This window comes from Haliaeetus albicilla, chromosome 9, assembly GCF_947461875.1.
Source record: "Haliaeetus albicilla chromosome 9, bHalAlb1.1, whole genome shotgun sequence".
Classification (NCBI taxonomy): Eukaryota; Metazoa; Chordata; class Aves; order Accipitriformes; family Accipitridae; genus Haliaeetus; species Haliaeetus albicilla.
In genome coordinates this window covers 44329476-44341636 of record NC_091491.1, presented here as the reverse complement: position 1 = coordinate 44341636, position 12161 = coordinate 44329476, and the positions used below count along the sequence as shown (strand labels likewise).

Genomic DNA, 12161 nt, shown 5'->3' with positions numbered 1-12161 from the left:
TGATCTAGCATTTTAAAGTGCCAACAACAGTGTTCCTAAATCTATGCAGTTACAGTTAACATCTGAGGCTCTCCCCTAGCATTTTATTTCAAGGGAATCACACATTTCCAGTATCAGTTCTGCAGTAACTGGAGATTGCTCTGTGTGTTTTTACTGAGCGAAGCGTCCAGTAAAATCAAGGAGAGAGACTGATCGTAGATTGTTGTAACAGAGAAAGATATAATGGGCCAGTGGTACTCCTGGGAGAGAAGTCACAGATGAAGAGACTACGATGCTAGACAGGGACAGAAAGACGATGGCAAGAGAGAAATGAAGAACAGGGAGAACTGAGTGTTAAAACAGACCTCAGTAGTCCTGACCAGCTTGAACACCATATTCAGTTTTACTGTGTACAAATGTCAACATATATATGCTTATACAAATACAGAAATCCTAGTAGCCTAAAGGAAAAATATTAGTACCATTTGTAAAATCTCAGAGATGCACATGTTACCTGAAGCTTCGTTATTCGCCCATAAAAACTGGCTGCTCAGTGACTGGTTGACTAGGGTGCTGAGAGCATGGCTATTCTGACACTGCACAGCATTGTTTCAGCTGAGAGTTTACATAAAAAGCAACACACAGGTTATTTAACAACTCAGATTACAACACGTGGAGTGGGTGCACGTGATTTTGAGCCCACGCATTTCAACTTCAGCCTGACAAAACTGGTGCCCCTACATGACTCAACTACATACAGTTGGAGCTCTCTCTATTGATGGTCTCCAATAAATCGACTGCAACAAGGTGATACATTAACCACAGTACAGCGTCACCTCTCAGGGAAGGATGCATTATTTAACTGGCAACTCTTCGCAAAAGGTTCATTTCTAAAATCAGGAAGTAACATCCACAAAGTTAAAAGATGTTTGCTCAGCCAAGAGCAAAGGGTGTTTTCTCACATCATTCTAGTCTTCAATGTTCATCGCCTGCCCCCAGTTCAACTTTATCCCCCCCTCGTGTCTTCTACATTACTCATGATGCAACCAGCAATAAGGCAAACAATGGCAAACTCTGGAACAACCCCTGCTGCCCGAGGATGGGGAGACCGACTCGTTCAACGGCACGGCTAGGGGCGGGGTCTTTGCTCGAGAGCACGGGCACTGGTGTCACACTGATGGACACGAATGAAAACCCAGATAAAACACCTCTGAAGTTTTTTCTTGCCAAATTCCTTCTTCACTGGGACAGGATACACCATTTAACTGAAACGACAAAAGCTCAGCCAAGCGCAATGGGACTTTATCTTACAGACATCTTCACCTGCGAAGCATCGCCACTCTCCTCCACCAGTCACCGCCAATTTGCTGCAGGACGCTTTGCTGAAATACAGATTGCTCCCACCTGCGGGTCCAGACAGCCCAGAGCAAAAAAAATCACGGTTAAGCACTGGAGAATACACCATTAATACACGAATTAATCGCGCCAACCAGAGCAGCTTCCCGCGTGACTCGGAGACCGGTGGGCGCAGAGAACGGCGCCAGCGGCGGGTCTCCACAGACCTCGCGCCTTCCAGTTCTGCCCGCTGTCGGCCGGCCGGGCCGCCCGCCCGCGCAGGAGCGGCGGCAGTGCCCGGCGGCAGTGCCCGGCGCCCCGGCCGCACCTCACGGGTCCCGCCGCTCCTCACCGGCCCGGCCGAGGCAGCGGCGGGTGGGAGAGGCCCGGCAGGGCCGAGCGACGCCGCGCAGCCCCGGGCAAGCACGACCCGACCCGACCCGACCCTTGCGGGGGAGGTCAGGCCAACGAGGCAGAGGGAGCTCCCGCCCGCGCCTTCGGCCCGCTCCCGCAGGCCGGGGTCACCCTCGCCCGCCTGCTGCCGGCGAGCCCGCTCGCTCCCGAGGAGAGGGCGGGAGCCGCGGCCGCTGCGCGGCTCCGGGCGGACGGCGCCCGGCGCCCGGCTCGGCCCGCCCCACCGGCGCGGGCCGTGGCGAGAGGCGGCCCGGGAACGGCCGCCGGCGGTGGCGGCGGCGGGGCGGGGGGGCGACCCGGCAGGCCGCGGCCCGGCCGGGCAGAGCGAGCGGGCCTCGGGCGGCGGCCGCGCCGCCGCCTGCCTCCCGCCCCGGGCCTCCCGCCTTCGCCCTCGCTCGGCCCGTCCTCAGCCTCCTCGGGAAATTCGGTAAACCGCAGCTCACAAGAGAGCTTGTTTCGAAAAGAAACGAGAAGAAGCGCAAACGCAAGGTCTTAATTTCTGTGGAATATTGCATGCGACTCAAGCCATCGCGTTTTGAAGGATTAAAAGGGACCTGGCAGGGGATGCGGGCATTGCTGATGATGTGGGGAAGAGCGAGCTTTGAGGACCAGGAAGAAAAAAAGCGTAAGAAAGATTTTAACTGACGTTACCATGCTGAAAATAACATTGTCAGGATGCTCTCCTGACAGAACTCGATGGACACCGCTGTGAGAGCTGAGACGGCCAGGAGCCTTGTGCACACCAGTGACCCAGAAGAAAATGCCGGCGCTGGAATCCTGTGCAGCTGGATTTGGATTTTGAAAACTGTGTGTGGTTTTGGTGCAGCCTGAACTGGCTTTCTGAACTTGTGTAGAGAAAGGAGAACAGAAGGCCCATCGGTGGGACTGCTACGTTACACTGCTGTCTGGGAAAGCCTGAGTATTGACATGCTTCCCCTGAAACGACTGGGGTTTTCATTACCTCACAATCTCAGGAAATCCCTCCCTGACAAACAGTTTTATTACAGCTCTTGGGTAACAATATGCAGGAGCGGCAGTATGCACAGAGCACGGCTGAGCAGCTCGGAAGCAAAGAGAGATACCTTTCAAGATGTGAGTTGGCACCATGAGGAACAAACTGAATGACCCTTATAAACAAACACACGTTCAGTGTTTTTGCCAAAGAAACTTGCTAATGTTCCTGAGTAAATAAACCATGAATTAACAAACACATTTCCCAAGACAGGGTCAGAAGCTAATACACTTTGCATTTTTGTTTGGTGGAGCTTCCAGAGGTTTTTTATGTAAATGCCAGATATTGTTAGAAGCATTCTAACAATTAATTAGGATAAATTATGTAAGGGAATGATTCAAGGAGGAGTATTAAAATTAATTAATAGTAACAGTTACATTGGATCTTAAATCATCCATGTCATGTACCATGACAGTAAAGACCAGATATTTAAATACGAACCCAGGATGTTTAGGTTTCATGGCTTGCTCCTAGGAAAGAAGGCAGGTATTTTCTTAATGCAGGATTTAAGAAACTTCTTGAATTCAAGGGATCAGGCTGAAAACAATGCACTATTTAAGTCCCCAAACCAGAACTTAACAGCAAATGGACTTGGTGCTAACTCTTCTGCTGAGAGACAGCAGTATTAAAAAAATCGTAACAAAACATTTGTGTTAGTGAATTATGAATCACAAGGTGCCACTAAAAGAAACAAGTAATGGTGGCACTGGGGAGCATGTTGTAACCATTATGAGTGTAACCACCACTAACAGCCATAACAACTACTAATAAACTGAAACATAATGGTAAAAAAACTCATTTCATTTGCTAAGTGCTAATCATTTAATTCAAAATGTATGCTTTTTGCACAGAATAGTATGTCTGTACCTTTATTCCAAGCAGTGTTATACAGTTCCCTGGGAAGCACATACTAAAATCCTCCAAAGAAAAAAAAAGAAACAATTTAATAAAGCAATATGCATCCAAAACCTTTAAGTTCATTTATATTTGTTTTTCATGTACAAGATCAAAGAAATAAAAAAACCCCAACAAACAAACAGAATCAAACCCTGGATACAACAGTTTGATCTGCTTACTTTTGATACATACAATCTGTTGCAAGGTACTCAAAATTAAAAACAAATGCTCACACGTCATATAACAAAATGAAAAAAGTAAATAAAAAAGTTAAAGTACTAGGATGTACATGGATGTAGTATATTAGGAAACAAGTATATCTGAACACCCATATTTTTCTGTATTTAAAATAGACATTTAAATCCTTCCCACCCCCTGAACAGCATTTGTCAAAAAGTCAAACCCAATCCACCCCCCAAGTTACATTCTAACAGTATTACCAGAATACAAACTGTAATTAACAATATCCCATTACTTCTGTATTACCAAGACTTATGTATGCCACCCTCAGTGATGGTCAACAGTAAAACCGTCCAGCTGGCACATTTATTGTATTTATACTACAAGTAGACAGCGTACATTTAGTAAAGCAAATGTTCAAAACCTGAAATGGTACAGTGAAACAGTCAACAATAAATTTAGTTTCATAAGAATTACATATGCTTTGAATACTTAAAAGTTCTGCCATAAGCCTGTTTAAAGCCAGCATTTTTTTAAAAAAGAGAACTTTAAAAAATAGATTTTGTTCTTGTTTCGCTTCCTCTGATACATCCTCTCCATTACAAAAATGAAAAGCTTACAGTGTGAAGAATCACTTTTAACTTAACCGTGATTTGGTTCATGGCTGAGTAAAGATCTGACCTAAGATTCTGGCAGTTGCTTTACGCTGGAAGTTTCATTTCACATAGCACCCTCCTGTTCCAAATCTGCTGCTGGTTTATTATGGAAGTAATATGGAAACACAGTTTCTGATTTTTTTACCTCTTTAAGGTCTTTGAACCAAGACACTTAACCACCTGAAACACCAATGAAAGAGGAATCAAGTTTGTAGCTTTGCAACTCTGACAAACATCTTATTTGACTACCAGAAAACTGCATCAGTTTTCACTGTAAGTAGTGTGGCCTTCAGCTGATGAAAATTAAGAGTAGCTAAACAGAAGTCAACACAGGTTAGCTAATTCACACCAGCTGTGAACCTGACCTGCTTGGAGTATCTTTTATTACGACAAAACTTAAATTTACAATAGTACAGACTTAGTAGCAAATGAACACGCTGCATTTTCTAACATAATCTAACGATGAGCAATAACAACTGAATCATATTAGAGCTCAGATCTGCAGCTATTTTAAGTGGCTCTCTAGCACCAATGGTTTTCAGTTTGTTAGGCCAATCATGCAGTGCTGACGAGTTGGCCTTACAAGTTGGCATCACAACCAGATGCCAAAAAATCTCCAATTCTTTTACCAAAGTCAGTCATGTCACTAAAGAACAAAGCCTTAGGACCATCTGTTTTTCATTTAGGCTGACAACCTGAAGAACTCCTTAAGAGAGAGATTAATCATAATTAGAGTAATATTGGTCAGCCCTGCCCGGTCCCCTGCTTGTTGAAATTTCTGCTATGTCAAAAATAATTAAAAAAAACCCAAAACAAAACAACAAATAACCCCTCCAAAAGAATAAAAGAAACACAATGCCCATTCAGCAATTAAATTCTGTGCAGACACAACTCTGCTGTAACATCTCATTTTCTATTAAAAAACCCCAAACAAAACCACCAACATAAAAAGAGCTACTTTTCCCTATGTAATAAAACTTCATGACTGTACGTCTTTGCTTTCCATCTCTTTTTTCAAAATTTTGGTGTGTGTGCTTTTTATTTTCCATCTTCTGATATCATGTACACCCAGCAGTTCATCACTGACAAGGTAGTTTATTGTATCAAGTTCTTCTGTTATGTTTTTCACTGAACACTGGTGATTCGTTTTCTGTGTATCCCTATCTGCAGCCACCCCACCAGCAAGGATCTACATTTCTTACGTAATCATTTGTCTTCCAAACCTACTCCATATTCCCATCACTTCATCTCTGACCTTTTCACCTACCTTCACCCAACCACTTGGAAAAAAGTCTTTAGTGATCAATATTGTGGTGCATCAGTAAGATCTTGTAAAGTGTTATTAGACCTGGCAAACACACATTTACACCAAGTGCTACATCTCTTCCTCTCTCTACATAGCCTGGATAAAGATTAGAGAAAAGTTTTAATGCTTTTCATAAAAAGACATCTTTTTCAACATAAAAAGCTTAAATTCATAGATTATAAATAATATAATTTCAAAATATTTAAAAATTTTAGGACTTCATTTGCATTTCAGGGGAACTGCAAGCTTAATGTCCTTGATGCCTTCTCAGTCCCAAACCTCTGATAAAGAAGTATTTGTAGGATATACAATAGGTAGAAATACACAGAACATGCCTTGTGTCCTGTACACCAATTACAGTAAGTGAAAGACTTAAGAACTAAGCAACTTTACCAGACCAGTTACTGTACTGCTTTAGCATTGCCCTGATAAAGTTACCATCTTTCTTCATGTATACAACTACATGTATTTTGACATTGTCAGTTAAAAACATTACTGAAAACAGTATGAGCAAGGTTTTTTTCCCACCACATATGACATTAACAAGTTGTGCCACATTTTCCAGACCTGATTTTAAAAGCATGTTTTTGCATTTAAGGTATTTGCCACAGATTTTATATATATAAAAAAGTTTGTTCATGTGTTAAGTTACAAAATTGTAGTGCTTAATATAATAAACATCAAAATCTAAGATCTTTTTAAAAAATGCTTGTTTATAATACATTGCCTTGTTTTTAAAAGGCACCAGTCAGTACCAGTCTGGTTAATTTTGCAACAATATTGTAGCATAAAAACGTTGCTAAACAATTCTGGTACTTTCAGATTGGAAGTATTTATTTTCCAAAAACTATACAGTAATATACTGAAAAAAAGAAACTGCAATAGTACTGTTTGTGCCTTTACAAATATATAATGAGAAGTATTATGGCTGATATGGATCAGATTTAATCTGTATTCCATACAGCAGTTAGTTACTAAGAACGAAAGAAAGATTTTTAAAGCTTAAGTTGATAAAAAAAGCTTCTGGTACTATTGTCATAAACATAGCAATAAAACGGCTCTCTTGGTCTGATGCTGTGCACGTTTTTTGAACCAACTGACCTAGTAGTTAGCTTTTGTGATTCATGAAGGGTTTGTGATGTTAATCAATACCTAGGAGATCAGTCAGGTATGTGCACAAACACCACCCACTTTCTGTCCTTGAAGTGAAACGTTTCTGCCTGGTCTGAAAAGATGTGTAAAGTAGTGTGCTTTTTTTTAAAGAGGAAGAAATATATATGCATATATGTATTTATATATATATATATGTATTTTATATTTAAATTAGTGTCAATAAAATCCAGGTGGAGATTAAACTGACCATAAAGATCATGTAACAAAAGTCATTAAGGCGGTAAGTTGTATCTCTTGAGGATTTTCAGATATTCTACCTCTATCTCAAGAGGAAAAAGAAATGTTGAATTGCATTGTAGGCCCAATCAGGACTGAATGATTACAGCCAGGTAAGGAAGGGCTCATTTTTGGTGAGTACTGACTCCACATCGTTGAGAATAGGGATCAAGTCTTCTGACTCTAGAGTCCCAAGATCAACATTTGTTCCTGGAAGACAGTCGAGGAAATCAGGGAAACGCGTTTGTTGTGGATTTATGTTCATTGTTGTCTGTGCAATACTTTCTCCTAGGAAAAGTAAAGAAGAACTTTTGAAATACCAAACTATTCTTGTGGGTCATTTAAAACAACACAATTCATATAAAAATTAGACTCGCCCTTTCCCATAAGCACTTGTGAGCATTCCTATCCTCTACAAATGTTACCTCAAAACCGTATTTGCTTGCAGAATGCATATTCTTGTAAGAGTTAATTTCATATCCTTGCTTTGCTCTCGAAAGCACAAAAGGCCCTTTCCAGCAGTGTTCAAAGTAATCAGCCTCTGACCTTCACTTGGGAAGCATGATAGTTCCGACGTTCACTAGTCTCCACAGGGAGCAATGCAATTGACTCTTACATAAACCCTCTAACCTCCTCCCTGCACAAGGGTGAATGCTGTCCATGGGGCATAATTGTAAAAAGTGTTTTACAGCAATTTAGCTCTGCAATATTATATCACTTTTTTCATAAATTAATAATGAGAAGCATGAAAATCTTTAACAGACAAACCTTTCAGTCTTTGCATCACCTAGAACTTCTGATGACTTCAGAAGTAAGTTTAGGTGAGGAAGTGCTGAGAATTTCACTATCTGGAAAAAAACTTGTTGATTTCCTAGTAATTTATTTCAGTATTTTAAACACCATGAGGACACTGATATAAAAATAAATACATACCAAAACCTAAACTAGCTAAATACATTGTTTGAAGGCAAATCCGACTTTGCCGTTGTAAGAGACTTACTAATGAGACTGATTTCCCAGAGTTAGAAAACACAGTGATTTGTACCAAGAATGTAACCCAAGACCAGATTTTTACTCCTCCTACCTTGGACTATGGTATGAAAATACAAACTAAGGCTTGTATTTTCCGACTTTTACTTATTTTGTTTAATATCAGTCTAAGGCAAAAGGGTAGAATTGGGACCTAAGTTAAAGCTGAGAAACTTCTAGGCACTAAGTACCTTTTAGGCATTTTCCCCCACAGTCTCAGTCTGTTCTCTTGCATAGGAAAGCGAGAGATTATCATTCAGTTATGCAAGTGTAAAACATTACTGGCTGTAACACAAAGTTATTAAAATCATTATACTTTAAGCTAAATCAGAGTATTCTACCTGTATCCATCTCATCTACGTTGCTGAGGAAATCTTCAGGTGTCGTTGGTATACTGTAGCATCCTAATCCCAAGCCACTGTCTGTACTCTGTTCCCTGGAATGGTATGGCCCACTATAAATTGAAACATGAAAAAGACTCAGTAAGATGTGCTGGTAGACATAGTCCCTGATCATGGTGTTTGAAAAAACACAGTACAGTAGGTTAGATATTAAAGTTAAATACTGAGTCATTAAGACTCATTCTCAGCTGTTGGCCACTAATGTGGTCATGTTACATCAGCCCAAATATAAAGCAACTGAAGTGAGGCCACTCTTATATTTTGCAGCACACACATGTATATATAAGTCTCTAGACAACAACAGTTCTGATAGCCTAAAAAAACTGAGTGTATTTATACTTAGGTAATGTACCTATTCTACTTAGAGTCTTCTACATACACCTACAGTACAATTAAAACCACCTGTTACCATGTGTTTGATTTTTCTAAGATTCCTTCTTGAAGCATAAACTGAAAGGTTTCAGGCCAGCCACTCAGACGTACCTGCTCTTCACAGTAAGTACAAAAGAAGATGATATAGGAAACTACTTTAGAGAGACAGCTTTAAAAGTGTAGAGAAGGCAACAGAACCAATTGCCTAGCGAAGAGGACATGAACTTGCCTGTTCAAGAAAGGATCAGATCCATTATTTGTAATAGGCCTCATGTCTTGTGTCATGGCAGGTGTATTCACAGCTGTCTGAACTGGGACCATGTTTTCTGAGTCCATGGGAAGTTGTCGGCACAGAGCAGCTTCCTGAAAAGGCAAGTAAATTTAAGGGAAGGGTTATTCCAACAGCTTGGAAGTACAGCAGTCTTGCAACAAGTGAACATGTAATATATACACATCTTCTTATTTAGGAAAGTAATTCTAAACAATGTAACTGATAATTATTTGTTTACAATCCTGTGAAGAAAATCATAATGTACACAGACAGAGTCTTTCATACCCACCTGTGCTGGCTTAAAACACTGCAGAATCTATCTTTCAGTTACCAGCACAGCTGGAGGCCAGTCCCACAGCTCAGCCAGCAGGCAGACGTGTGTTGAGGATTTTCTAACCAGTTTCACACTAAATCAGAGCGCCTGTTTGCCCGCTTAAACCAGCCTCACTCTCTTTGCATGATGCAGATCACGAAATGCTCATAACAATGCCTTTACTGGCAGAGCTGTCCGATTGGCAACCTGTAGTGAGGGGCAGACAACCAGGGGAAAGCCAAACCTTAACAAGCACAACTACCTGCAGAATGACGGCACGTCTACAGCCTTGCTGGCCACAGGGATAATCCCTACAAAATCCAATTATCTATGTTGTAACTTTGGACACCTTGTGTGTCACCTCATCATAAAACACTGATAGGCCTGCACATTACAGCTGATTATTGACAGCCTGTCTGCACTTCATGGGACAGCTAACTCCAGTTGAGGAGTTTCACATGCATACTAGAGCTGTGTAACACTCAAATTACAATTTCAGTTTACTGTTCAGTGAGGCCAAATTTTCTGAGAGCTGGAGTAGCAATAATAAAGCAGTTTAAAACGTACAGACGTACAATCTCCCACATATCTGTTTCTAACAGCTTACCTTAAGCGGAATTGCTCTCAGTTTAAACTGGTGCAAAAGAGAGCAAAATCAGGCACTGAAACTATGTGAGTTGCTACTAGATGATTTGGCTACATACCAAAGCAGAAGAATATCAATTGCAACCATAAAGTACTTAACATATTAGAAGAAAACCACTGGAACCAACACTTTGACCCAATAATCTTTAGAATGAACCCGCTGCCTGATAATAAGCATCTGCCTAACAACCTGTCTCATGTACACTGTTTTTAGGATAACAAATGAGCAATTAAGAGCCAAAGGAAACTTGTTTCAGAACTCTTCCTGAAAGGTAAATTCTTCTAGCATTATCTCTATGAAACAACCATGACATCTAGTGGTACAGAGGTCTATACAAAGGTTGTTTGGCTTCACGGGTATGTTCCAGACAAATATCCAAAGACCTTAAAATAATACAGCTGTATCTGTTTTTTACCTAGTTTACTCAGCCTTACTATTTTTTTTAAATGAAATGAGCAAAGGAAGCATTTAATTTACATCCTAGTAGAAAACTTTTCTCCACTGAGTCAGTCATTCATTCTCCCAAGTACAGAAAAGACTAAAATGTTTTTCAGGCTACAATATGATATTTTACTATGTTTTCAATTGATTTCTTCATTGAGGAGGACTGGTCTGGTGTCTTCATGAATAATGTAACAATTATTCATTGCGAATTAACATATATTGCTGCCCATTGATGCAATGTTTCCTTTATAATCAAATTATCAATATATTCACTGATAAATAATAACTTACATTAGAGGGTGTCATTATTTAGTAAGTGTTAAGAATAAATGGTCTGAAGATTCTTAATAGCTTATGTATGATAGCTTATGTATCTCATTTCATTTGTCAAGTGACAATTCTAATGGTGATGTTTCTATTCATAATTAAATCAGCTGGAGTCTGTGAAAATGTACAAACCTCAGCAAATGGGCAGACTGGCTTTTTTAACTGTCTACCTGAAGATACTGAAAGTATTTTTTTCAATATAAGAATAGCAACTGCAGCAACACAAGCAAGGCTAATACTAGAAAGACACCCATAAAGAAAGAAATACAGAAAGGGAAAGGAAGAGAGAAGAAAAGGAAGACAGATAACATGAGGCAGGATACACTTAGCTAGGATTTTTTTTTGTTGAAGTCCAATCCAGCAATGAAGTTCATGTTTTTGATACCTGAGCAGTGCATTTTCAAATCTCACTGGACACTGTTCCACATTAACAAAGGTAAGATCAGAACAGGAAAAAAAAGGAAAAAAAAAAAAAAAAAAAGGCTTTCCCCTAGGTTGCCAAGATGTAAAATACAAGTTGGTTACCATTCTGGTCGCTACCATTTCTGAAAATCAAATGCTATTACTAAAAATAAAATAACTGAGAACACCCTGCTCAAGATCCAAGTATTTGCCTCTTTCAGAATATTGTGACTAAGTCCTAATTTGATGTAAATGATTTCTGTTTGCTACTGAGGCAAGGTGAGACACTGCACTGAAAATACTGCCCCAGTACCACCCTTTTTTAGTCTAAGGGTGATTGAATATTGGAACAGGTTTACCAGAGAGGTTGCAGAGTTTCCATCCTTGGAGATACTCAAAACATGACTGGATGCAGCCCTGAGCAACCTGCTGTAACTGACCTTGCTTTGGGCAGGGGAGTTGGACTAGCCAATCTCTAGAGGTCCCTTCCAACCTCAACTATCCTGTGACTCTATGAATCAAAGAATGACCGTGTGCATACATACATCTTTCTGAACAAGATTTTGCCTTTCTGTTTAGGACAATCTTTTTAATAACTTCTTGCCAGCTGTCATGCCCTTTTTTTTCAATTATCAGATTGAAATCCGATTGTATTGCTCAATACTACTGCACTGTATCAAACATAACCCTGAAAATATCTTGCCTGTAGGAGGTGATGGAAAAACTTTTCTGTATCCAGCAACTTCTCAATGGATCATATAGTACAAATCAGTGTCTCAACTTGTTGG

The 12161-nt window shown here is 40.4% G+C and overlaps 1 protein-coding gene across 1 annotated transcript in view; it reads right to left on the bottom strand.

Moving 5' to 3' along the window:
• Window positions 1-3667: 3667 nt before the first annotated feature.
• WWTR1 (WW domain containing transcription regulator 1) overlaps window positions 3668-12161 on the bottom strand; it is an 82745-nt gene continuing 74251 nt past the window's right edge. The window contains exons 4-6 of the mRNA XM_069793003.1: window positions 9200-9333; window positions 8539-8651; window positions 3668-7456 (exon numbers count right to left, since the gene is read on the bottom strand). Coding sequence (XP_069649104.1) covers window positions 7272-7456; window positions 8539-8651; window positions 9200-9333 — 432 coding nt within the window. The 3' untranslated portion in view covers window positions 3668-7271. The remainder of the gene's footprint in view (window positions 7457-8538; window positions 8652-9199; window positions 9334-12161) is intronic.